This window comes from Leucopleurus acutus, assembly GCF_964270905.1.
Source record: "Leucopleurus acutus genome assembly, chromosome: 20".
NCBI lineage: Eukaryota > Metazoa > Chordata > Mammalia > Artiodactyla > Delphinidae > Leucopleurus > Leucopleurus acutus.
Window position 1 is genome coordinate 19,365,344 of NC_139162.1, and position 27,993 is coordinate 19,393,336.

Below are 27,993 nucleotides of genomic sequence, written 5' to 3' on the forward strand. Positions count from 1 at the left end.
GGGGCCAAGCCCACAGTGCAGAACAGAATGCTGAAACACAAAAAAAGAAGGAAGATGTCTTTGGCTAAAACTTTGGCATTAAAACAAAGAGGCAAACAGGATGGAAACATGCAGCCCTGCCAGCCAGGTTGGGGCAGAGTAGGGGAACAGGCGGCCTTGAAGGCTGGCTCCAAGAGGGGTGGGAACCAGGCCTGGGCACGTACCTTGATGGTAGAAAGTTGTGTTTCAACCAGTTGGGTGTGCCTACTGGGCCTGGCAGGGAGCACGTGCAAGAAAGAAACAGGGAAGGGCAAGTGGGCCACCTTGGCCACAGCCAGCTCATCAAGTAACTAAAGTGGATGTAGTGCAAAAGTTGCAACCAAGTACTACAGACATGCTACCTGCTTGCCTTAAGGGTCATGTGGCAATGTTGGGCCAAAGGCAGGACCCTGTCCTTGTCTGGGTGCCTGTGTCCTCAGCCAGAGAAAGAGCCCCAAGTTTTCCCAATGTGTCAGGGACAGGGGAGACAGAACCCTGTCTCCTTACACGTTAGTCGAGAGCTCCTGGGTCCAGGTATCAAGGCTCAGAGTTTGTGCTTCTCTTTGCAGTCTGTGTCCCCTGTTGGCACCAGCAGGCTGAGATCGCACAGAAGAATATTTGGGCCTCTCACCCCATGGCAGAGCACCCAGCCTGAGCCCCACCTCAAAATATCACAACAGCCCTTCCACACTGGCAAGGTGTCCAAGAAAACCCACAGGCTGGCCTGCTGAACAGGATGCGATACACAGTTCCATGGGGCAGAGGGGCATGGGTGGTGATGTTCCTAGGGGAGTTCCGCGGTTCTCAGGTGGGCACCAGGCCTGGGGGGGCCATAAAGGGTCACTGAGGCAATGTGGTTGTTCTGCATGACCTGTTATGAGAAGAGGACAGCGAATCAAGGGGGAGGAGTTGAAGGGATGTAAGCAGAGCAGGCAATCAGACCCACAAAAACCGCAGTGGCATCAGTCCTGTGCTGTGACTGAAGAGAAGGGACTTGAGGCAGCTCCTGTGCACAGGGGCTGGAGGTTGTGTGTGCAATCCACCTGCACACAGGGCTGGACTGACCCCTCAACACCCCCCAACTCATGCTAAGGGGGTCATCTCTGCTCCTGTGTCTGCCTGTTTCTCTGGGATATATAAACTTCACCACACCCATTTGTCCAGTCCTTCTGGAACTGCTAGAGGTCTGCTGAAGGTATGGCATCCAGATGGGAAAACAGGGGCAGCCCATTCTTCTCCCAAGCCAGTGGGGCCTCTATAGCCACTCACCCCACAGCATGTTCATTCACATGGCATTTAAAGGCCCCCAACACACCCGGACTGAGCCCCACTTGCTCTGTGGTTACCTTTCCTATTGTACTCACATTTTCAAATATAAATGTGGGATCCCCATTTCCTCTCATCTTGTTGGATTAACCTGCCCAGCAGGGCCCTCAGGCCCTCCCCAATCTCCCTCTCAATCACTTGCCTGTCCTCGCCATGACCACCGGCCACTCAACCCCCAGGGCTTACCTCAAAGATCATCCGCTGAAGACCAAAGCAGAACGTGGAGCCAAATGGGTTGGTGTTGTTTGGGGAGGAGGACCTGAGGCCGGGGAAGCCACAGTTAGAGGGGCAGACAGAGGCCAAGGCCAGGCAGGGCATCCGGTTCCTTTTGGGATGGGGGGCTATTAGCCAGTGGTCCCTCATGGCTGTGAGTGTTTCCCACACAGGCCCTTGAGGTCCTAGGCATAGTGATGGGCCTCATTCAAGCACCAAATCCTACATAGTCCAGCTGGCACAGAAAGTTAACATGCAGTTGGACTGGAGTGGTGCAAAGTCAGGAGGGAGAGGGAACGTCAGGCAGGATGCAACCAGGTATTGGGCTGTGAACTAAAGCAGGTTGCAGCTTTGATAGGGAAAAGGGGGCCCAGGACAGCTAGTCAAAACTGGCTCCCTTTCTGAATAACTAGAGGCAAAAAGGTTCCCATACCTGGAGATAGGTGGGAGAGGGGGGAGCTATCCCAAGGGGCAGCCTCTCTGGTGTGAGTAAACATGCAGAATAGCTGGCCTAGTCCTAACACGCAGGGTTGCAGCAGGAAGCATGTTTGTGGCAACATCAGAAGTTTGTCGTTTCTGTCATTAAGCCATACCCACTGCTAGGGCTCCCGGGGCCTTCTCGGCTGTGAGGACCCGGATGGGGTGATCAGAGGCAGCAACCTCCCACTCACCTGTGCAGGACAACAGGCTTCTCCACAGGGTGGCCCAGGAGGTCCTGGATGTTGTCCCACTGTAAGAGGGATGCGGGTGACAGGGGATTAGCAGGGACCCGACCCTACCCGTGACAAATGGCTGGCCCAAAGGACATGGGAACCCAGACTGCTGGCAGACTCATGCCTACCTCATTTTCAGACTGCATCAGGTGGGAAAATAGGAGCTTACCTTGCTGTAGGTCGTGCATGTTTCTGTCTGACCATCTGTGTTTTCTGAAAAGACAACACAGGGTGGTTGGTATCTGGCCTGGCCCGGATTCAGTTCCACACCTGCTCAGGTAGATGTCTCAGCCCACCTGTGACCCCAGCCCTAGCCACCCTATGCACTGGGATTGAAGTTTGGAAACCAGCAATCCCATGGTCACAGGATAAGACCTTGAGGGCCTCCAGGAGACTACAGACCAAGAACACTGTGGCCCCCAGAACACAGAGCCCAACCCAGAGGAGCTGAGGCTATGGGCAGGAGCAGGTGGGCAAGGACGCCACAAACCCAACCACTGCCACCCTCTCTGCGTGGATCAATCTCTTCTCATCATGAGAGATTGATTCTAAAATCCTTTCCTTACCCTGAGGACACTGACTACTCACCTCTCTTTACGGTTAGTGGGATCTTGAACTCACAGCGGTGATAACTAGAGAAAGAAGGCAGATGGGTAAAGGCTGAACCCCTTGGGAGGCCTTGACCACCCCCACATCTCAACTCTGCACCCCAGGAAAAACAGGATCAAGCACACTTGCCCAAAGCCCTGGCTCTGGGCCTGACACAGTGTTCCCTGGGAGAGGCCAGATCTGGGCACTGGAGTCAAACCAAAAAGGGCACAGCTTGGGGGCTCTGAAGACCCTATCACCTCAGATAAGAGGCCAAGCTTTCTGAATCTATTTCCCTATTTGTAAAATGGGTATAAATGGAGAGATATAAGGAAATGGGTACTATACCAGGAACAGAGCCAACACTCAGGAAATGTTTGCTTTCCATGAAATAGCAAACATCCAAAGCCACAAGCTCTCTTTCCTGGAGGGGCAGGTACAGGTATACTCACATATTAAAATTATAATGTCCAGGGTAATTGGTGTGTAGGACAAATTTCTTCACTTTGTGTGTATTCGCATCAAAGAGGATGTCCTGGGATAGAAAACAAGGATGCCCAAGTGGGGAAAGTTACTGAGGCAGGGCAGGGGGCTTTCGAGGGCATGTCCAACTTAGAGACACCCACTCCACAATGGGGATGCCCTTGGGGAACAGCTTTCTCCCAAATAACAATCAAGGGGACAGCTGAGGCTGAGTGCGAAGGGATGACGACATACACCGAACCATCTACAGGCCTCGTCATTCCAAACCTTGTACCAGTAGGCCCAAAAGGCACAAGGGACTACAGCTCCCACTGCTTGGGAACTCAAACACGGTCAGGGATATCTTTCCTGACCAAAAACACCCGATAAAAAATGTAACCGAGTGCTTGCTTCAGCAGCACATATACTAAAGTTGGAACGATACAGAGAAGATTAGCATGGCCCCTGCACAAGGATGACATGCAAATTCGTAAAGTGTTCCATATTTTTTAAAAGATGTTAAAAAGGGCTTCCCTGGTGGCGCAGTGGTTGAGAGTCCGCCTGCCAATGCAGGGGACACGGGTTCATGACCCGGTCCGGGAAGATCCCACATGCTGCGGAGCGGCTGGGACTGTGAGCCATGGCCGCTGAGCCTGTGCGTCTGGAGCCTGTGCTCCGCAACAGGAGAGGCCACAACAGTGACAGGCCCGCGTACCGCAAAAAAAAAAAAAAAAAAAAAAAAAAGTAACCAAGCACAGATTTTGGCTTACAGGCTAACAAGAAGATTCAGGGGCCACCTGACTCTCAAGGGACTCAAGGCACCTGGCTATTCTGAATGCCATGACCTGCCAGACCCTTCTGGCTTCCACAGGCCCTCTCTGTGGGAGTCAGCAACCCTTGGAACTGAAGTAAAGGCTAGCCTCTAGCCAGGACTCAGACCTGGATTTGACACTGCCTATCAAACACCTCTTCGTACCCCGCCACACCCTTCTCAGGTTCACATCCTGTCAGCTGTTCTGCCTGAGACCCCAGGGTTACCCCTGACTCCAGCCCTCCACCAATAGCCACACCATGTCCCATCAGGGCTGGTCCATTCGCTCCATCTTCCCTGACACCTATCATCACTGGCCCTTGAACTCAAAAAGAGGTTCAGCTTGGGACTTCCCTGGTGGCGCAGTGGTTAAGACTCCACGCTCCCAATGCAGGGGGCCTGGGTTCGATCCCTGGTCAGGGAACTAGATCTCACATGCATGCTGCAACTAAGGAGCCCGCCTGCCACAACTAAGGAGCCGGTGAGCCCCAACTAAGAAGCACACGTGCTGCAACTAAAGGAGCTGGCGAGCTGCAACTAAGGAGTCTGCCTGCTGCAGCTAAGACCCAGTGCAACCAAATAAATAAATAAAATAAACATTAAAAAAAAAAAAAAAGAGGTTCAGCTTACAACAGTGCCATTCCCTCCTGCCACCATCCTACCCTCAAGAGTTTATGATCCCATTGCCTCTCCCCTGCTACTCCCGGCTCCTCTTTGGTCTTTTCCACACTGGCAGACCCAGTCCTCCTCCTTTCTCCCTCTCTGGAGTGTACCATTTCTTTGCTGCTTCAGGGTCCCAGGCCCTAGAAAGCTGAAAGGTTAGAAAACCCAATATCCAGGATAGCCCTGCCCTCTGAGCTCTATCCTGCTGGTGCAGTTTTCTTTACACTATCATTTCTCTCACACACACATCTACCAGCTGGACTGTCAGCACTGATGGCCACAGCTCCATTCAGCACCGTACGTCCAGAGCACAGGGCCGCAGCAATGCCTCTGGGGCGATCCCCTAAAATCCCCTAAAAATACACGAGCACACTCCCAGACTTTAAGCCTTTTTAGTCTACCTGTTTTTTGGCTCCAGAAGAGGGTCCTATGCTCTACAAAACAGCAGTTCCCAAAATATCTTAACCTGAACGACTCCTGCAGCCTCTACTTGTGGAGCATGTTCCTCTCAGAAAAGAAATGAAGACATACCAGAGAACCCAGTGTTTCTCAACAATGGTGGTGACAGGAAAGGTCTACTTTGGGGGTACCAATGCCAATGCAAGACGACCCTGGTAAAGCCAGCTAGGGCGAGGTTTCCTGCAGCCAGGCATGGTGAAAGCTGCATGTATGCACACAGGTATGCCCAGGGGCACTGCACACTCCCACAGAAATGGAACGCTTCTCTAAGGAATCACAACTTACCACTCCGAGAGTGAAGTAGTTAAAAAAGTAGTCATTGCACTTCGATGGAACTTGCTTATGAGGAGAAGGAGAATGAATCTTCATCTGTTGGGGAAAAAATAACAATGAATTAAAATCCAACCCCTTAATACATTTAATTCTTGGATTAAATGAGTCTACAAATTGTGTTTCTTGTATAACATTAATCTGTTGGGGAAGCAAGAGTGTGGGAGTCCCACATGCTCCTGCCAAACAACCCAGCCAGCTTTGGTTGACTATAGACTGCGCCTTGGTCTCCAAGGAAAGGCACAACAATCTGACCAACAGGGGTCGGAAAAGAGCTTTCAATTTACTTTTCCATCAGCTTTAATACAGCAGGTCCTATGGGAAAACAGCAGTTTACATTTACTCAGTATTAAGTTAAAGTTGATTAAAAAAAAGAGAGAGAGAGAGACACCACCTATTCACTTTATAAACATATTTTCCCTACCTTGTCTTCTGACTTGTAGAAGACCTTGTGTGGAGAGCCAAGCATGCTAAGAACATCTTGGCAGGAATTGCCAAAATACACTGAGCGTTCAAATACCCGCATCTTGGCATCTGCTAATAAGCCGGGTCCACAACCTGGAGAGAACAAGGTACAGGTGGTCAGGTTCCCAGTTAGCGCCTGTGACCCTGCAGCCCAGGGTCCCGGGAGCCCTAGAGAGGCCAGTGGCTGCACGCTGCATTATCAGGTTTGGCTGAGGGGAAAGACTGCATGTAAGCTGAAGTACCAGGTCACCAGGACCTGAGATGCTAGAAGAGATCACTATCTACTCAAAATAATGCGAGAGATTCACTCAATCCCACAAAAGTGATACAGAGCTCTAGAAAAGTCATTCACTGACTCAGCAAATACTCAGTCATTGACACCATGCGCTAGGACACTTTGCTAGATGCTGAGGAAACAATGGTGAGCAGAATAGGTGCAGTCTCTGCCCACACTGGAGCTTATGGCATGAAGATTCCAATCAGACCATCACAACTGTGGTACAATAAACAGCAGCACAGGTGCTACGGAAATATATAAATGGGTGCTATTATCGCTTGCCATTTTCCAGGTCCTGACAAGATACAAGGATTTACGTTAAGAAGTACTTCTCGGGGGGCTTCCCTGGTGGCGCAGTGGTTGAGAGTCTGCCTGACGATGCAGGGGACGCAGGTTTGTGCCCCGGTCCGGGAGGACCCCACATGCCGTGGAGCGGCTGGGCCCATGAGCCGTGGCCGCCGAGCCTGCACGTCTGGGGCCTGTGCTCTGCAATGGGAGAGGCCACAACAGTGAGAGGCCCGCGTACCAAAAAAAAAAAAAAAAAAAAGTACTTCTTGGGGCTTCTCTTGTGGTGCAGTGGTTAAGAATCTGCCTGCCAATGCAGGGGACATGGGTTCAAGCCCTGATCCGGGAAAATCCCACATGCCACGGAGCAACTAAGGCCATGCGCCACAACTACTGAGCCTGTGCTCTAGAGCCCACAAGCCACAACTACTAAGCCCATGTGCTGCATCTACTGAAGCCTGCGCTCTAGAGCCTGTGCTCCGCAGCGAGAAGCCACCGCAATGAGAAGCCTGTACACTGCAACTAGAGAAAGCCCGCATGCAGCAATGAAGACCCAACACAACCAAAAATAATAAATAAAAATAAAATATATTAAAAAAAAAAAAGTACTTCTCAATGGTAACCCCCAACCTGAGACTGGACCTGAAGATCACTCTATAAAACAGCCAAGAGCAAAGCACACACTAACTTTTAACTCCCTAATTCTACAAACACCAGACCCACTAACACTCAAAAGAGACAAACCAGGCAAGTGGGAGAAAGAAAAAAACCTGATTTGCCAGAAGTTTCTTTGTTGGGAAGAATCTTTCAACCCTGACTTTGCCTAATACATTTCAGAAATGGTTCTAGTTAAACACACACATACACAGAAGTGGTTGTGGAATAGCAACAGACACACCAAGAGTAAAATTTCCCCCATTCTGTGGATGAGAAGACAAAGTGTTTTGCTCAAAATTATAAAAGGAAGCCAAGAAACCAAGGACTGCAATTCCTGGTACCATGATAACCACCACCATCACCTTACTCTACACAGGGCTTTATAGCTGACAAAGCTCTTTCTTGTATAACAATCCATTTGTTATATACAGAAGACTTCAGGGATCCAAACTCTGAAACAAAGAGGTACTGAGTTCTCCAACTAACCCAAGAGTCTTAAGTCACAGCACATATAAACTGAGTGGCAAAATAAGAGCTGTTTCAAATCCCACTCCTGACACATACACACACACAGCTGTGTGTACATTAACTAGGTCCTGGGAAAAACCACGGTCTACATTAACCTCTGTCTATAAATCCTGCACTTAGGCAAGCCTGGGTGACCTATGGAACCCACCAAAAGTCCTGTCAAGGTGGACCGTGTCTCCAAGTACCAGATACTTGTGAATGTCCAGGTAGGGCTACAGGGGAGAGACACCCTTTACAGGTGAGCCTCCTCTCTTGTCTCACTCTACCTGAAGCCTCCTCAGGTAAATTACTCTTAGTTCTTTTTAGGAGACTATTTTAGTTTCTGATTCCCTGGAATGAGTCATCCTATAAATTATTGTGGGGATCAAGACAATTGAATGGACTTTCCATGTTAAAAACATCACTGTAGGGGCTTCCCTGGTGGTGCAGTGGTTGAGAGTCTGCCTGCTGATGCAGGGGACACGGGTTCGTGCCCCGGTCCGGGAAGATCCCACATGCCGCGGATCAACTAAGCCTGTGCTCCACAACTACTGAGCCTGCACTCTAGAGCCCACGAGCCACAACTACTGAAGCCCGTGCGCCTAGAGCCCGTGCTCCACAACAAAAGAAGACACTGCAACGAGAGGCCCATGCACTGCAAGAATAGACCCCGATCACCGCAACTAGAGAAAGGCTGTGTCCAGTAATGAAAACCCAATGCAGCCAAAAAATAAATAAATTTATTAAAAAAAAATTATATATATAATTAATTATTAAAAAAAGAGAAGAAAAGAAAAGAAATTTCTAACCTGGAGGCTGTGAACTGTCTAATTGTTCAGGGGAGTGAGTTCACAGTTTATATACCAGACTCTAAACGGTTGAGAACGGATGCCCCAGAGACTGATGCAAGACCCCAGCTTACAAACAAACACTGGCTAGAATGTGAACTCCATTAAGGCACAGCCCCATCATGGAGCTCAAAGTCTCCAGGCCATCTTTATGGAGGCAAACTACACACAGGAGGATCTCGGTACCACTAAGTATAATCCAAAGGTCCGAAGGAGTTGAGATTGTCCACACAAGAAAATACAAGATAAGGCGTGAATCCTGGAGAGACCAGCTACTGAAGGCAGCAACTCTTTTTGTTCACAGTCAACAAAACTGAGCAGGGTATGGCTATACCACAATTCAACAAACTCCTCTTGCCAGTCTACTCTGAGAAATTAGCACAAAGGGTGGAAAACGAGACAACATACAACACTGAGCCCATAAGATATATCTCCAGGACGTAGGAACCACTGCAAAGCTACATAAGTACACAGAGGCTGATGTACCTGCCGAGGGAAGTTTTACTGCCATTTATTAAGATTTGCTCAAAATAAGACTGTCTTGTCCCTTCACAAATTTAAATGAAAACTTTTAACCATAAACATCAGCACCATTTGTCTTCTACCAACTATCCTAAGGACGTGGGATTTTAGACTATCACAACAAGGATATAACGGAGAATCCACCACCCCAAAGCCAGTAACTGACCTGCGGCAAGTAGGCGAAGTCGTAAACCTGAGGGTCCAGTTCCATCTCGAAGAACATCTACACTCTCAGCGTACACATTGCCCAAGAAACAGCTCAGGGGCATCGCGGGAGCCCTGGGGGAAGGCACAGTGAGCAGAGGCTTTGCCCTCCCTCCCAGGGAGCCCATGGCCTTAGCATGAAGCTTGTGCTCCCCTACACGTACTTGGTATCCTGTAGGCTGTTTCCACTGTAGATGTACATTCGTTTCACAGTTGCTCCGTGGGGTATCTGGAGAGAAGCCAGACCATGGGCAAAATTGGGCTGCAAACACAAGACAAATATTTTAATAAAAGCACACTGTGGGCCATCCGACTCAGGCTCTGGCACTTTCCTGACACTCATGGCCTTCAAGAACTGGCCAGGTCACGTTAAAAGTTCCTTAAAAGTAAGGAATTTAGAATAGGAATATCTCAGTTTCAGATAGAACTCTGCTACTGGTACTGCCTTACCTGGTACAAATTTTCTGTATCTGTTTCCTCATCTATAAAAATGGGTATGGTTACCTACAGTGTAGAAAGATGGGACTGTGGTTTCTGAGAAACTTTGAAGTTTGCTTGTTTTATCAAGATTAAAACTCTTGATATTAAAAAAAAAACTGGCCAGGTCAAAGCACACAGTCCAACCTGTCTCCAGGTCAATAAATTCACCTAATCATGCAAGTTCATCTTTAATTTTACTTAGCTGTTCATTCCTTCATCAGGGAGAAAATGTAGAAATGCCTCCTTTAATAAAATGTAAAACTTACAAAAAGCTATCATTTCATAACACTAAGGATGCTGTTGCCTAAGGATGAATTCTCTCAAATTCCAGGCCATTAAGAAAAACTGTGGTGATTTGGAGTTTTAAAGCACACGACGTGGATTTACCTCTGCAAAGTGAGCTCGACCTCACTCTTCAGTTGAAAGCGCCCTCTTCCTGGGAATGCCAGCCTGGGCTTTGTTCTATCAGCTTCCCCCACTGTACCTCCCATTGGCCTCCGAAGACCTCAGAGATCAGGAAACCAAAGAAAGAGCACCTATCCAGCCTCCTCCAATGGTACTCTGCTGACCCATATCACCTGGGCACCGGGCAATAAATATCAGGGAAAGAGAAAGGCTAACCTCGTACTTGGGAGCCTCAGTCCATGAATCTAGCTGAAAAGAGAAAGACAGTCCTCTGAAGTTGAGGTGGAAGAGCTGCTCAGCGGAGTTGTACACTGTGGGAGTGGGGAGAAGAAATGGCATGGTTGAATGGCATCAGAAGTTGTGAACACAAACCAGCCTGGCAGGGAGTAATGGCTGGCAACACCTTCCTTGTGTCTCATTTCTGAACTGACCTACTAGACTGAAAACAAGAGGAAAGAGCTTTCCTTCACACCCAAGTACCAATCCCCAAATCCGACAGGAACATGGCTACAGATGACCAGAGGAATCAAATGGACTTGGCTTACCTCCAGGATGGGTCGCACCAAAAGACTGGTCAATCTGCTCAATGGTGGGAGCTATGGCTTGAGAATTGAAATGCACACCACTGAAAAACAGAGATACTTTTTAATACCAGGCTTTGCAAGATGGGCTCACAGATCATTAGAGATGGTGGCTGGAAGAGTTACTCTTAAAACACAGGCGAGTGAGTCTACTATTGTATCAAAATAAAAGTTTAACTATAGAACTTTTACATAAGAGACAATAAATGAGGTCATAAATAGTCAATTCTCCTGAGGTTGATACAGAGAATTAGTCTTCTAGGACCTCCCAAGACATTTGTGGCCACCAGGCCAGTTCAGAAGGAAATCAATCTGGCCTCAGCCCCATGGCATTTGGACTTGGATAAAGAGTACTCAGAAATAGACATTTGTTAAGGTGTTTTCCCAGGATGCATACTAGTAGTTTGGCTTAAAAAGGAGCTTTCTTAAAAAGGGATGAATGTCTTAAAAGGGTACAGCCAAGCGAGGCAGCTTGTTTTCCTAACAAGCAGAAGAACCAGCACTCATGGATTGGGTGAACGGGTATGTGGATGGGGAGGAATGGAGCCCAAGCAAAGGAAAAATACCTGGGAGGGGGGTGGGCTTGGGAGCAAAGAGAGGCGAATGATTTCAGATAATGAGCATGAAGATAAATCATTTACAATTTTTTTTTTCATTTACAATTTTAAGGAAAATGTTTAAGGTTAAGAATACTTTAAAAAAAATTAATTATCACTTATGGAAAACCTCTGCTTTTTAAAATATTTATTTTATTGAAGTATAGTTGATTTACAATGTTCTGTTAATTTCTGCTGTACAGCAAAGTGATTCAATTATATATACATTCTTTTTCATAGTCTTTCCATTATGGTTTATTACAGGATGCCGAAAATAGTTTCCCATGCTATACAGTAGGACCTTGTTGTCTATCTATTCTATATATAATAGCTTGCATCTGGAACTGCTGTTTTTAACCAGGCACTGTGCTATATGCTTTACCAGTATTATCTCATGTCATCTTCCTAACCCAGCAACCTGATTATTGGTTTCATTTCTCTGATGAGAAAACAAACTCAAAGAGGTTAAGTGACTTGCCCAATTTCACAGAGTAATAAAATGAAGAAGTCATAACCCAAACCCAGGGAAGCCTGACTCTAGAACCCTCACTCTTACCCACCACTGTCTCTTAAGAGGGCAGGTCTCAAGTGCAGACCCTGAGGTACAGAAGGCCCCAACAAGACTAAAAGACAATCAGAATCTGCAGGGGTCAGTGCTATTATGCATTTGCTTTATCCACTTCTCTGCTGGCAAACACTGCTTGAGTCAGCCCAGGAACTGATCCCTTACACACCCTCAGAGAAGGTAAGCCTGTTAAGGAAGCTTACTGAACGGAATATTCTAGATGCCAGCACAGCGCCTTACCATAATGGAGGTTCAAATATTTGTGCATCATACAGGCACAAATACATCCCATTTTCATTCTAAAAAGCAGATTTTGGCCCCCCAAATAGTAATCCTTTTGGCATTCTCTTTAGCATAGGCCTTGAAGTCAGATGTATCTGGTTTGTCCCACCTCTGTTGGTAATGAACACATAAAGAGGTGCCAAAAGAGGCCATGCAGGGAAGGGTAGCTATGACCCAGGGGACAGTCACAGACCTCTGAGCTGAGGTCCTGCTTTGTTGTGGGATTAAATAAGTTGTCACATATGTGAAGTGTTTTACACACAGTGTGTTCTTAATGAGGTTTCCTTCTCCTCCTCAGGAAACTGAGTAGACTTGGAGGCTGCACGAGGAAATCATGGCATCAGGCTGTAATCCCAGAACTGCTGCACATGGGAATCCTTTACTAACTTAATATGGGTAGTAGATAAAGCCCTTGTGTACCAAGCCTATGACACATACCGGGAGAAAACTTACCAATATTTTAACTTTACTTTAGTCAAGTCATATACTTCAATCACCTAAAAACAAAAAGCAAATGTTTAAGAGCTGTTAGTGCTCTGCAGTTGAAAAAGATTAATTAGAAAGACATTTATAGAGTAGTGAAGAAAAAAAAAATTATCACTAGTTGAAATTCTCCTGAAGCACTGCACATTACGTTTTTTTTAATATATAAATTTATTTATTTTATTTATTTTATTTTTGACTGTGTTGGGTCTTCGTTGCTGCATGCAGGCTCTTCTCTGGTTGTGGCGCACAGGCTTCTCTTTGTGGTAGCTTCTCTTGTTGGGAGCATGGGCTCTAGGCACGCGGGCTTCAGTTGTTGTGGCACATGGGCTCAGTAGTTGTGGCTTGCGGGCTCTAGAGCGCAGGCTCAGTAGTTGTGGTGCATGGGCTTAGTTGCTCTGTGGCATGTGGGATCTTCCCGGACCAGGGCTCGAACCCGTGTCTCCTGCATTGGCAGGCGGATTCTTTTGTTTTTGTTTTTTTTAATTAAATTTATTTATTTGTTTGTTTGTTTGTTTATGGCTGTGTTGGGTCTTTGTTGTTGCACACGGGCTTTCTCTAGTTGCAGCAAGCGGGGGCTACTCTTCGTTGCGGCACATGGGCTTCTCATTGCAGTGCTTCTCTTGTTGTGGAGCACGGGGTCTAGGTGCGCTGGCTTCAGTAGTTGTGGCTCATGGGCTCTAGAGTGCAGGTTCAGTAGTTGTGGCACACAGGCTTAGCTGCTCTGCGGCATGTGGGATCTTCCCGGACCAAGGCTCAAACGCGTGTCCCCTGCATTGGCAGGCGGATTCTTAACCACTGCCCCACCAGGGAAGCCCCTGTTCTTATTTTTAACTCTGGAAGAAAAACCCATACCACACACACAGCATAAACTCACCCTACCCCTCTTTCTAGTGGATTGTTCAACAGATGTCCATGGACGTTCTGCATCAGGTTTTTAGATATCATCTAGTGCTGGGTCACATAAAAGATTGTACATACCATGCTACAGGACAGTAAAACCCTCCACAGAAACAAATTCATGCAGTTTGTGAAGGCTGTAACCTGTAAGGGGGATACTGAGCCCCCTTCCTTTTATTATATACTTTGCTGCATTATAAAAACCCAAATCAAGTCCCTTTCAAAAATAGCTTCAAAATACTGTGGTTTACAAAAACAAAAAAAGATGGAGGGAGAGGTCTATCCTACTAGAAAACAAGTCATATTACATTAGCTTAGGTCAAGTGTGACAATATTCAGCTATATCCCTAACGAAGAGCATCTGGTCAAACCTGGAGAACCTCAGGACCCTTGTGAAGTTTCAAAAGGTTCAGCCTCAGATGAAATGTCAAGAACTCAGGAATGAGACAAAGGAAAAGGTATCGAACTCTCAGCCACTAGCGATGCCAAGTAATGAGCGTTGTGAAGTCTTTTATGACAATGGCGTCAAGGGCTAGGCAGGCAGTAGCATAGCTGGCTGAGGCCTAGAGCACCATCTGGTATCCTACAGCTGGGAGGTTTGGCCCCCATTGAAGAAGCACAAGCAGAGCTGGTTCAATGTCTGTTTGCCCTGACAATCAGGGCTTCATCCTGGGAAGGGCTGTGGGACACTGGGTACAGGAGCATCTGGCATTGTCACAGGAACAGAGACATAACAGGCAGTTCATTCTTGGTCAGACTTGTCTCTAACTTTGTTTGAGAATCATAACTGAACCACAAATTGGGCACCTCTTCACTATAAGGTGCAGCTATTCTGATCCTACCTGCTGCTAAGAATCACTCCCTCTGCTGGGCTGTTGTAGCACTTCAATCTACCCTTTCCTACACTATTAGTATATGCTGCTCACTGGTACCGCTATTAGCATATGCTGTTCACTGGTACCACTGAGTTAAGCCCCTTGAGGTCTGGCTGATTAGTTTGCACAGAGGAGGTATACAACACATGTCAGGGAGTCAGCTGGGTATGAAGATAGCTAAGGGCAATATGAAGCTCAAAAATATGAAAAGTGGTGCCAAGAGAGGTCATGCAAGGGCAGGGGAATAGCTGTGATTCATGACACTACCTTCAGAAAGCCTGGGCATGGCAGTGTATTATGCCAAACTAGTATGCCATTTTACTGAGGTTGGGGTCCCATGCTGGCAGAGGCCTCAACCCTCAGCCAGAATCCCTGCTTGTATAGCAGAGGCAAGCACTCTGCCTCTTTGAGTGCTACTACTATGGCTGGCTAACGATCCCCCAAGGGCTGCCCATCGCTCACCCCGTGGGCCCCAGGATATTCTTGCTGTGACACTATCATTCACCTGCCAACAGCCCACACCAACACTTATGGCGTGGCACCTGTGACACGAAGGACTCCAAGACAGTCAGCACTCTGGGTCCCTTGCCAGAATCAACAAGCAGATTTTGACCTATGGAGCTTGCTGGGCCATAGGGACAAGTAGCTGGGGAAATCTGAAGTCCATGGTTTTCCACCCTCTGGGCTGGAAAAGACCTTGATTTCCCTAGAAGAGAAGACATGGCAGCACCCAAGCTAGGAAAGGAAAAGACACGTGGCTGTAAAGATTGTGACTTGTGAAGACTCATTCCATAATGCTCTCTCATAGATAGGGAGTGAGAGGATGGGGAAACTGCAGGACATAGCATCGGGGAGAAGCAGCTTCTGAAGCCCTTGGATGGAGGGGCAGGCAGATGGGTGAGGTCAGACTTGGTACCAACCAAGGCACCTGAGGGATTACTTCCTCAGTTTCCAGAGGCTCAGGCAGGGCCCCAGCCCCTCTTTCTTCATAGGGACCCCACAGAAGGCAGAGAGAAGGTTCTATTCTATCTCTTTTCCCATTCCTCACTTTTCTGCATAGTATGCTTACACTATTTTCTTCAGCTTTTATCACATCTATTTCCCATACTCATCAACAAACCTAAGCCATTTCTATTCCCAGTGGCCAGTTACTGCACTCTGGTAACATAGGGTTAAAAGCTTGGTGTCAGCTAGACCACTTATCCTCTGTCCCTCTGTTATTTCATTGGCAAGAAGTACCACTTACAGGCTTGTTAAGATTAAATTAGGAAATGCATGGGAAACACTCAGCCATGTCCCTAACGTGTACTAAGTGCTCACTAAATATATAATATTGTCCTCACCATGCTGTAACTCTATGGTAGGCTGCCTATCTATCGCCCACTGTTGTCTATTTAGGTTGCTTCTGGCTTTTCATTACTATGAAAAGCCCTGCTGTAAATATCTGGCATTACTACCCTCCCCATAATCTTTTTGGGTTATGTTTCCTAAAGTGGATTTACCAAGTTAAAAACAAATGACTCTTTGTAAAGGTGTTTCCAGATTAATTTCCCCTAATTTGTGAAGAAGCCACACTGAAGACCACCTTCTACCCTTTGCCAGTGTGGAACTTCTGGTCAGTAAAGACAGGATGACTGAGCCTACAAGAGGAGGCAAGGGTGTTGTGGGGATAAGAATGTTCACATCAAACTTTCCTTTTGGAAAACCATCATAAATGAGGAATTCTTATTCCATGTACAGATCATTTTTCCATGTTGTCTTCCAAGCCTTTTGGAAAGACAACTCTATATATAACCTAACCAGGATGATGGCTCTGGCATGCCACTGCCCTGAGCCACATTCAACCTTATGACTCTGAGGCATGAGTCTGATGTCACATGACTAACCTTTCATGCAGGCATTTGTAAATAGTGTATTAAAAACATCGTGGACTGAAACAGGTGTTAGTAAACTGCACTTGACTGCCAATTAAGACAACCCTACATACCAGCAAGTTGTTTGTTTACATTTCCTTTTTTTTTTTTGCAGTATGCAGGCCTTTCACTGCTGCGGCCTCTCCCGCTGCGGAGCACAGGCTCCAGACGCACAGGCCCAGCGGCCATGGCTTACGGGCCCAGCTGCTCCGCGGCACATGGGATCCTCCCGGACTGGGGCACGAACCCGCGCCCCCTACATTGGCAGGCGGACCCCCAACCACCGTGCCACCAGGGAAGCCCTACATTTCTTTTTAAAGGGGCTCAAGAATCAACTCAGTGCTGGTGGTGTTAAGGTCCAAGCTTCAGCATTTTAGGAAGAACACTTTCCATTTTTCATATTCCCAGCCTTATTGTTTGACGCAAGAATGAAGCAAAACAACAAGATATAAAAACCTTACTAGGGCTTCCCTGGTGGCGCAGTGGTTGAAAGTCTGCCTGCCAATGCAGGGGACACGGGTTCATGCCCCAGTTCGGGAAGATCCCACATGCCGCGGAGCAACTAAGCCCGTGCGCCACAACTACTGAGCCTGCGCTCTAGAGCCCACGAGCCACAACTACTGAGCCCACGTGCCTAGAGCCTGTGCTCTGCAACAAGAGAAGCCACCGCAATGAGAAGCCTACGCACCGCAAGGAAGAAGAGTCCCCACTCACCGCAACTAGAGAAAGCCCGCATGCAGCAATGAAGACCCAACGCAGCCAAAAATAAATAAATAAAATAAATGCCAAATACTTAGCTCCTCTCATTTTCCTATTCAACATAAAAGCCCCCTCCCCACAGCCCAAATCTTCAACACTCTTTCCCCTTCACCTCTGCAGCCTGGGGCTGGAGTCCTTCCCAGCCTCCTTCCAACCACCCCAATCCACCCCCAGCTTCTCTCTTTTTAGGGGAACAGGCACAGCTTCAGTCCCCTATATTGTGGTTGTCTCTAAAACACAAAAGTCTACTCCCACTTATGAGTTTCAGAAACATCCCACAACGTCACATGTTAATCAGCCTGACGTGAAACTTTACTCGTCATTTATAGTTACCTTAAGTCTCTGATTGAAAGCATCAAACAGTAGTTTGATCCCGTCCTGAGTCAGGTTAAGGATGAGGTCATGGCTTAGAGGAGACTACAAAAAACCAAAATAATAAATAAATACACACTCTGAACATGTAGTATTCTCACCAGCACCCACTGAAACCTTATAACATAAATGCAGTGTACAGGGAATATCTAAGTGTAGACAGCTGACAGGTTTGGAAGCCAGAAACTGGTTTGTGAACGCAGTGTCCTCTACTTCCAGCCTTTGAGTTATTACCTGGGGGAAAAGGCCAAAATTATGTGAGTATACAGGCCATTTTCTTTCAAGGGTCCCGGGTCCACATTTGTAGCATGGGTTTACTGCTGTCAAACCTACAGAGTAGTTGATGAGGAATAAAAGCCTTGTAAAAGGCCTCGCCAGGATCCAAACTCAGCAAGTAATGGTCAATGCATGTTAGCTGAACCTATGTCCGTTCACTCCCAGGCTGTCTGTACCACCCACAGGAAAACACATTTTATTCTTTGACTGTTTTATGCCAGATTCCAGGACAAAGAAGTACCTTGTGATCTGATTATGTATGAGATGACACTTTTACTCCTCCCTCCCTCCCCGCACCATCCCGTATCAGAAAGTGAAAAGCCCAAGTCTAATACCTAAGGAGTCATATTTCTACATTTGCCCCTTCTGAGTCCTGGGGGGAGGGGAGCAGCAGCAAAGCAGTGGACAGAGCTGGCCTTCTGTCTTGGTGAGCTGGTGACCTTAAGTGACTCTCTAAACTTCTCTGAGCTCTAGTTTCTTCATGGGAATACCATCATCCCTTCCCCTCCAGGGTTGTTATAAGGACATAGATAGTAGATCAGAAAGCACCAAGCTCAGCACTCAGCATACAGTACTCTTTCCTAGAGTCTGCCCCACCTGCCTGCTTCTATGCCAATGCAATCAATTCAAAGTCTGAAGACTCTCCATATGCCTGAACCAGGCTGCCCAGAAGTAGAAGGAAAACACCACCATCCAAACCCCTGCCCCTTCTTGAAACTGGCACACAGCTGTCAAAAGGGTTTAGACAAGTTTCTTTATAGAGCTTCTCAAGGTAGGCCCAGTAAATGAAAGTATGCCTGTGAGAGACAGAGAGATGGGCTGGAAGGCCAGGTGCCACTGCTGGTGTGGGCCTTACTGGAAAAATTCTCTAGAAGGAGCTTTCTGAGATTAGCTCAGATTGTCTGCTCCCCTCCACCCCACTGAGCTTCACAAGACAGCAGGCCCAGGTGGCACCATTATGCCTGGCAAACACTAGAAGAAAGAATGGTGTAATTTTCCAGTAGGTCTGTATGAATGTCTAAACCATTAGGTGTCAAGCACGATAATGGAATAATGAACCCTGACCTTAGGTCACTTACTCTCAACCCAGAATACACAGTTCTATTTCTGAGAGGGCTAGTCCATGGTGGTAAGCAGGATGAAGCAAGATTTTAGCATCTTTCAAGATCCTTGCTCGGAGTATCTGAATTTTCTTACACGCTCCCAACATCTGATCATTTTTTCCCTGCCATTGTTACAATTCAGGACATAACTAAGCAATTTTCAAAAGCAAGCAATTTTCAAAAGCAAGCAAATCATCCTCACAATTAATGTTTTATTAGTACTTTATATCTACAGAACCAAAATGCATATGTACTATGTGGTGTTTAAGCAGGTACTTTCCAGTTCAGTAAAGCTGTCTCTGCTAGTTGTTAACATCTCTTCCCTGTAAGAAAGATGGGACCTACTTGATATGCACATTTAATTTCCAAGGTGTGATTTGCTAGAGACAAGATATTTCTGAAATGTTTAATGGTTTTCTGCACATGATGGGAAGCAAAGACACAAATGGGAAAGGAAGGGAAGGACGGCAGAAGAGGACAGGATCCACATTTAAGAAGCACCATATGAGAGACCATTTCCTCTTGATCCTCATCAAAAGATTATTCTATTATAAGGAAATCATATCCACTTTACAGAAGGAGAACCAGTCAGGTTATTAACTTGCTACAGTCGGACAACCAAGAAATGGGGAAAAGCATAGATCTGAACCAAGGTCTGGATTTAAAAACCTATGATTCCGGGGGCTTCCCTGGTGGCGCAGTGATTGGGAATCCACCTGCCAATACAGGAGACACAGTTTTGAGCCCTGGCCCGGGAAGATCCCACATGCCGCGGAACAATTAAGCCCGTGAGCCACAACTAGTGAGCCTGTGTGCCACAACTACTGAAGCCCGTGCACCTAGAGCCCCGCAACAAGAGAAGCCATCGCAATGAAGAGTAGTCCCTGCTCGCTGCAACTAGAGAAAAGCCCCGCATGCAGCAACAAAGACCCAATGCAGCCAAAAGTAAATAAATAAATAAATAAATAGAACAAACAAAAAAACCCCCAAAACCCTATGATTCCAGCTGCTTAGAAGACACTGGGGGAAATTAGCTTAATTAATGTTAAAAGTTAAAACTACTATTTGTACCCAAAGACTGGAATGACAGACAACAAGGTAGTGATATATGAAATATACTTCATTTAAAATAATTGGTTAAGAAAGTTTAAAGCCTACTTTCTAATGTATCTAATCTTGGGTGCTTAAATCTGATTTAACTAAATGTACTGGTGGCTATAAATTCAAGAAGTAAGCCCATTATCCCTGTTTTGATGGCTGCTACCTGTCCTGAGTAAGTCCCTCATGGTCTAACACTGAAAGTCAAATAAGGTTAGGGATGATCTGAGTGCAAAAAAGAGGAAGTCACCATTCTTCACTTAATAAATGAGAAACCATTTTGGCATTGTGGCTCCACGAACCTCTGCCCAAGTTCTGTGTTTTGTGGTAGGCACAAGAATATCCAAGCACTTGCTTGGAGATTAAGCATTCCCTGTCTCAGAAGGACCCCTCACATGGGCCTCACTAGGCTGGCAGAGGGGTACAGTACTATGAAATATAATGTTTGGGTATAGGTAACAGGCTCAACTCTGACACTAAGCCAAACTGGGAAGCCTCACAGAAATCTCACCCACCTCTAATCCACAACATTCTTCATGTCAAAAATAAGCTGTCAATTGCTTTAGGATCAGAAACTAATTGAAACAAATGGAAATAAAATCATCATTTTGGTACTTAAAGGGTCTCAGAAAAGGCACTGAGAACATCTTATAGCCTGTGTAGGATCAAAACTATTCCCTGAGGTTTATGACACATAGGGCACCACAAAGGTTGCTCCATAGTGTCTGTGTCCAGAAGAACTACGGATTCCAGTGAGTTCAACAGAAGGGAGACTGCATTTTTAGAGATAAGAAGAATCTTATTTCTAAAGGTCTATAAAAATGTTTCTAACTTTACCTATAAAACCTAATAAAAGAAATCCTGATGTTCAAAAAGTTCTGCTCCAGTGCCAACCTAAAATATAGTATACTCTTTCTGGAAACTGAAAAGGTCCTTGTAGGTACATATAACATTATACTATAGGGGTTAATTCTGGGCACAACATTAATAGAGACTACCATAAATCAGACCAAAAAAAAAAAAAAAAGCAAAACATGTCCATTAACTTGGAGCAAATGTTTTGTAATTTCCATATATCAGATCATTCTCAGTAAAGGGGTGAGCTATACCTGCTTTTTTTCAAGTCTGGGATGCTGTGCTAGCTAGAAATCTGTACTGCAACAATCCTGAACACAAACCAAAGCAATCAACAAAGCAGAAAAGACTAAACATGAAAGTGGAAGGCAAGCACCCTAGAAGACCAGACAATCCCTGAGGTGACCTCCCACTGAAAAAGCCCCTTTTAAGAGCCAGTAGGTAAGTCAAACATAATAAAAAAACCAAGTTTGGTTATTACGGCTCGTCTAAGCTTGGCAGCACTAGATTATCAAAACCACAAGTTTCAGAATCAAAGAAAATGTACTTGGTAACTGACTAGTGTTGAAGACTCTCCCATTCAAATGCATTGACCTAGGAATTCCTGCCAGTCAGTATCTCCCAGAGCATCAGCTTCCAGAAATGATTCACTGAGTAGGGATGCTATTTCAGTAAACAAATCAGCCACCACTCACCTGTTCACTGTAGAGAACCTGGACATTTTTTATGATGCGACAGTGCTTCTGAAGAATGGCTACTGCCTGAGCCAGAGGCATTCCTGAAATAAAGCAAGGACACCTGTGTGGTTACTTGGGCTATCCATTTACTGGCATCTATCACTGTACTAGGCATTAGTCCCTGTAGTAAAGCCTGGGGTGGGAGCAGACGCCACTAAAGTCTATGGACATATTGAGTAAATAAACGTTCAATAAGCAGTAAGAGCTAGAGAATAAAGTTAATGGCAAGCACTAAGGGAATAAGTGGATTGTATAAGGGGAGGGAGTAAATATAAAAGACTTCCTGGAAATGGGGACTTCCATGTTGATCCCAAGCAGGCAAAGGGCTTAGAGAAAGCAAGTCAGCTGGAACCAAAGAATAGAGTAAGAAATGCACTGACTGCATGACTCTGGAGGCCAAGGTTCTGATTCTCACTCTGCCATGATTACATATAACCTAGGCAGGTCCTTCCTCTCTTCCTTTCTGATACCTGTCTCCTCTTTTAGTCTGCAGGAGCATATGATTTGTAAGGGCTCATTTAAAAAGTGAAAAAAATATCACACAATTACCAGAATCAACTTATTTTATGAAGGATTTCAATGGATTCTCACTTATCAACCCACAAACATCCTCTAAATCTTAACACTTGATTTTTTAACTTGTGGGCCATTTTAAACAAATTTACATATGCCCCCAGTTTAAGAAATCCAGATTCCAATGACATCTCAAAGATTCCAGGGACTCATGGGGAACAGCAAAAAGTATGTTCTCACAGAGTGCATTATATTTCAAACAAGAAGAAACTCACAGAGACAATCCAAAAACAAAGCTTCATGAGTGCAAGGACAGTGTCTGTGTTATTCACCACTCTCTGGATCCCCAGCACTGGGGACCCATACAGTGGCTGTTGAATAAACATTTATTTAGTGGGACTGAAGGATTATGGGCTAGGTAATAAGAGAAAGGAAGAAGGACCACCATATGACCTTGGGGCAGCACAGTGGCTCACATTCAAGATCAGTTTACCTCTGATTCCAGGAGAGATGTGCAGAAAAGAGCTCACACACAAAGAATTAGAAAGTTAAAAAATGTGTGACCCATCTACATTTAAACAATGATCTAATCCTGCCTTCATTCAATGGTCCATTCTACGGTTTGAAGAAAGTTGGAGGGAACCACTCCTTAAGGTACTTCCCAGCCTTCTATAGCATAAAGCCTGGCACACAGTAGAGACTTAAATGTTTGTTGAGAATATGAACAAGTTGATGCACCATTCAGCTTTGCCATTCCTGAAATGGAGGAGCATCTATGCTGTCTCTCCCATAGGGAATGGGCAAACATCCATGTAGGCAAGACAGATAACCTCAGGTGCTGAGAAAGAGAAGGCCACATGGCACAAACCACTTTCTTGAGGGACGGTTCTTTTGCACCTAACCACATCAAATTCCTGGCCTTGGAATCTTTGGGTCCTGAGGCTTCCAGGGAGTAACCCACCAGGAGCAGACAAAGCAGCCACCAACGACCAGTTGTCACACAGCTGCTGGTAAAGGAAGGCTACAAAAGGTCTCTAAAGGGAACCAACCATGTATATGGCAAAGAAACCCGAGCACCATTCTAGCTCTAAGAGTTACCTAACCCCCCAAAGGGTGTGGAGTATATGGTCAGTCTACACATCCTACACCTTACTCATTATTTGCCTGCTTATAACCCTCCAGTGGTTTCACAATCCAGGGGGATAAAACCCAAACAACATGCCATCACCTAACAGCCCTGAATATTCTGGACCTTGGCCACCTCCTCTACTCTTTCCACTGCTCACCAAGCCTCCCTTTGTTCCTAGCACACATCAAGCTCTTGGCCACTTTAGGCTTTTGCACTAACTCAACTCTGCTGAAATGTTCTTCCCATAGCTGGTTCTTCTCACTCTTCAGGTCTTGGCTCACACTTCACTTCCCTGACTGCCTTATCTAATGAAGCCTCCCATTCCATTTATTTATCTGTAAGAGTCTCCCCTACATGCCTCCTTGAGGACAGAGACAATGTCTGTCTTACGGCTGTATCCTCAGCACTCAATCACCATGCCCACCACACAACAGTAAGTGGTTCTATGTACCTGTAGAGCTCTGAATGAGTGAAATAAAGCAATTAGGTACAATACACAGATCCTGTAGGCCCTTAGGACCACCCTCTCCCTCTGAGAATTCTCATCCTGTCTCCATCAATACCACTCTTTCTTGCTGTTCCTCCAACTTTCCCAAGTCTCTATGATGGGCAGTATTTCCTTCTGCCCATCCCTCACTCACCCAACCAACTAGTTTCTGACTTACATCTCAATCTGTTTTCTGTATATATCAAAAGGCAAATAGGGACTTCCCTGGTGGTCCAGTGGTTAAGATTCCACACTCCCAATGCAGGGGGCCCAGGTTTGATCCCTGGCCAGGGAACTAGATCCCGCATGCCGCAACTAAAGATCCCACGTGGCACAACTAAGACCTGGTGCAGCCAAATAAATAAATAAATATTTTAAATAAATAAATAAACCTTTAAAAAAAGGCAAATAAAGAGTTGACAGATTCAAAGTGACTTTTTAATCTTCTCTTCAATCTGGCCTCTCCTCTGTATTCTGGATCTCATCTCTAACACAGTCACTCAAGCCAGAAACCTCTAGATTCCTCTTCCTTACCCATATCTCCAAATCTAGTCACCAAACTTTCTTCCTAAACCCATGCCCACAACACTTTACTAATAGACATCCTTTTTTCCACTGAACAGAGACTCTTTGATAGTGTCCCAGGCAGCTAACTACAAATAGGGAATCTGGGGATCTGATCTTCTTCCACTAGTACATCATGCTCTAATTACAATACCACGTTGCTTGCAGCTCCCCACACCATCTATCTTTCCCACTTTTTTTTTTTTTTTTTTAAAACCTGACTGGAAGATTTATGTCTATGGAAGTGTAGTTGAAAAATCTGGCAGTAGACTTCTGATAGGGCCTTCCTGGTGCTCACTGGCTCCAGGAATGGTATTGGTTCCTACAGATTAATAGGAAGCCTTCTCTGAACTCCCAGGTCAGGTCAAGTCTCTTCTCTCCTTCCACAGCACCCTATACAACCTCTACCTCATTATAATAAAATGAACTATTTCTGTACGCCTTCCCTCCCACTAGACTAAGCTCTTCAGGGCTTATGACCACTTCTTACTCAATTTTCAATGATTATAAGCAGAGTCCACAGAATGACCCTTCAACAGAGTAAGCCCCCAGTCTCTCTGGAACAAGGTAATCTCAGAGAAGACCATTCTCCAGTGACCCTTTAAATCTACCTTGCTTGGGCATTTTCAAGATTAATTTTTAAAAAATTTTTTATTGGAGTATAGTTGATATAAAATGTTGTGTTAGTTTCTGCTGTACAGCAAAGTGAATCAGTTATACATATACATATGTCCACTCTTTTTTAGATTCTTTTCCCATATAGGTCATTACAGAGTACTGAGAAGAGTTCCCTGTGCTATACAGTAGGTCCTTGTTAGTTATCAATTTTTTTCAAGATTAATTTAAAAACAAATTTAGAGATATGTCTCCATACCAATACATCCTGCAAGTCTCATTGAAAACATTTCAAGTTTGCACTGCCTTTACTCCACCATTGGTCAACCCATGGGTGGCACTCTCAGAGATTCCTCTCTGCCTAGGCTTTCCTGTCTCTGTGTTGTTGGCATTTCCCTAATCTCCCAAGAGTACACAAAGGCCAGGAAGGCAGCCAAAAAGCTGGATGCAGCTCCTCACTGTGCCAGGCGGATGATGGCAAGGGCTAGATATATCTGCATTTGCACAGATTCCAAAAAGAAACCTGGAGACAAAGCTGAGCCCATACTCAGAAGGACAGAGCAGTGAGAAGCAGAAAATCCCTGTTAGGCTTCTTTTTCTCCTCTCTGCCTTTCCGAGCCTGTTCTTCATCTGGCAAATGGAGGTTACCTTACAGGGTTGTGGTGACTTTAGTCTAGCCTAAGAATGTAATTCTAAAGCACAGATCCACTTACTAGACCTATCCCTACCTATCAGCCTCAAGTGCAGTTTAAATGTGTTGAGGGCTGGGAAGAAGACTGAGAAAGAGGGAAAAATTACTTTTTTATAAAAAGCTTGGGGAAGTTAAATGACCACCATCTCTCAGGCAGACACAATTAAAAAATATGAATTTTTTTTTTTGGTCATGCTGCGCGGCTTGTGGGATCTTAGTTCCCCGAGGAACTAAGCTTTCACTCAAAGTTCAATTCTGGGCCCAATGTACAAAAATGCTCTTTTCACTGTTTGTGGTTGCTACTTAGACAGCCTAAAAGAACTACCCAAATCCTTAATTCCTAGAAACTGGCAAAGTTAGGAGTAGGGGTTAAGGTATCAAAGCAACAGTTGACAGAAGAAGCCTTACTCTCCCACCCAATTTTTTGGAAATCTCAAATGATATCCTAATCACTACTTTTGACCCAGAGACTGCACTACAGAGATCCACAACCTGGTCACACCATCAAGCACAGTTTGAAGCTACAGTTACAGTTTTCACTCCACCCTGTGAAGTCTTGGTATGAGCATAAGCTGTGGTTAGGGGAGGTTCTTTCCTAACTAGAAGCCAAACAGCATCAGCATGACAAATGGGCCTGGCGGGAAAGATATTATTATTAGCCTCTCAATCAAGTTCTTGGTGCTTCACAAGAAGCTGCAGTGTTGCGAGAAGGTGACTGAAAATTCTCAATAAAACTGGCTCCTACAACCCAGAGGAGGATTGTTGTTCAGTTCACGGAGACACTGAGCACCAGCAGGGTCCTACCAGCAAATCTGTTCTGCAGTTTCTCAACTACCCTATCTCCATAGACATGAGTTTTCCAGATTCAAGGATAAGCTATAGCCCAATGGAGCAGCTGCCTCAGTCCAGTAGCCCAAATTAGTGTGACAAAAGTTCAGCCCTGCACAAACAAATAGCACAGACACCCACTCCCCACCCCCTCCTTCCTAGTGCTGGAACATAAAAGTAAACACCCTCTGGGGTTACCGAATGCAAATGATTGTACACATAAAGGTAGTGACGTTGAGGAAAGGGAAAAAATGGGCCAAAACTCACAAAATGGCCAACCTGCATTTTCTACAAGGTAAATGTTACTTTCCCCGAACTCCTATTTCATTCAACCTTTAACTCTCTCGGCTAAGGTCTGGGTTTAGATTACACCACACATCAACCACATAAAAACGAGAAGGAAGCTAGTCAGAAGTTCCTTTAACACACACAAACTCTCCTTAACTCCCTTGACCAGATCCCCGACACCTGACGATGAGAACAGTGCCTGGGTTTCTCCTAGAGGCTACCCACAGCCCAGAAAAGCAAAGGGAGACAGACCACTGTGGCGGTGTTTAAGGGTGTCAGTCACTTCTTAGTTATTTGGTCTGTAAAATGGGGATAGAAATAACAAGAGTAGCAACCCCGGCGGCACACTTGAGATAATTATGCAGAGGAGAATGGGGCCTGGCCCTGAGTCAATGTTTGGGGCGTGTCAGCCATTGTTATTGTTATTATTACTGAAGCACTGCCCCAGGAGGGGCCCCGCCGAGGCCTGATGCAAGGGCGTCAGGGCCTGGCAGAGCGGCACGCTGCCGGGTCGGGGCGGTCGGAGCGGGCATCTAGTGGCCGGAGCTCCAAAGAGCCGAGGAGCCGCGGGCGCAGGGGAGTAAGGAGCAGAGCCCAGAGGTGGGAAGGGCCAGAAAGGAAGGAAGGAAGGATCAGCGAGTAGGGTCGTGAGGGAGGACCCCATACTCACCCAGAGCGAATTCCCATTGCTCATTTCCCAGAGAGCGCTCGGGCACTACCTCCAGATCCAGCATTGGTTCGGCTCGCCGGGGCGGCCTCTCTGCGGCAGTGCGGACGGGACCGGAGCTGAAGAAACAAAGCAGCAGGTGACCCACCGCCCCCGCCGACCCGCGGCAGCCCTGTTCTCCACCTCTACCCGGTCGCCAACGCTACCGGCCCAACACCACACCTCACCTGACCTCACCTGACCTCACCGGCAACAGCCTTCAGCAGCGGCGGCAGCAGGAGCGTCTGCGGCAAAAGTGGCGTGCGGGGCCGTAAAGTGTGGCAGAGGCGGGGCGAAGGCGGGATTTCAATCTCGGGGGAGGAGCTAAGGCGGAGTCACTCAGGCGCAAACTCCGGATAGGCTGCTGCGACAGTCCGGGCGAAGGCAGAGAGAGGCCTCAGAGTACCATCCGGAAGTGCTAGCGCTCTTGGAACAAGGAGCACCGTACTCTGAACCTCTACATCTGCACACCACACCGCACACGTTTCACACAAGGATGTCTGAACCACGCAATACATGCATGTGACATGGCTGTACAGCACCT

At 46.2% G+C, this 27,993-nt stretch overlaps 1 protein-coding gene across 1 annotated transcript; it reads right to left on the reverse strand.

Annotated features, from left to right (window-relative positions):
- Positions 1-268: 268 nt before the first annotated feature.
- On the reverse strand, positions 269-27,513 carry PHAF1 (phagophore assembly factor 1). Its single transcript, XM_082862597.1, has 16 exons — positions 27,414-27,513; positions 21,587-21,669; positions 17,521-17,604; positions 12,711-12,754; positions 10,779-10,858; positions 10,450-10,544; positions 9,513-9,610; positions 9,311-9,423; positions 6,008-6,141; positions 5,539-5,622; positions 3,311-3,393; positions 2,859-2,902; positions 2,440-2,483; positions 2,229-2,287; positions 1,531-1,603; positions 269-889 (listed from the first exon to the last, which is right to left on the reverse strand). Exons 1-16 carry the CDS (start codon positions 27,475-27,477, stop codon positions 803-805), a joined length of 1,269 nt encoding a protein of 422 aa, XP_082718723.1. The 5' UTR covers positions 27,478-27,513; the 3' UTR covers positions 269-802.
- Positions 27,514-27,993: the final 480 nt, after the last annotated feature.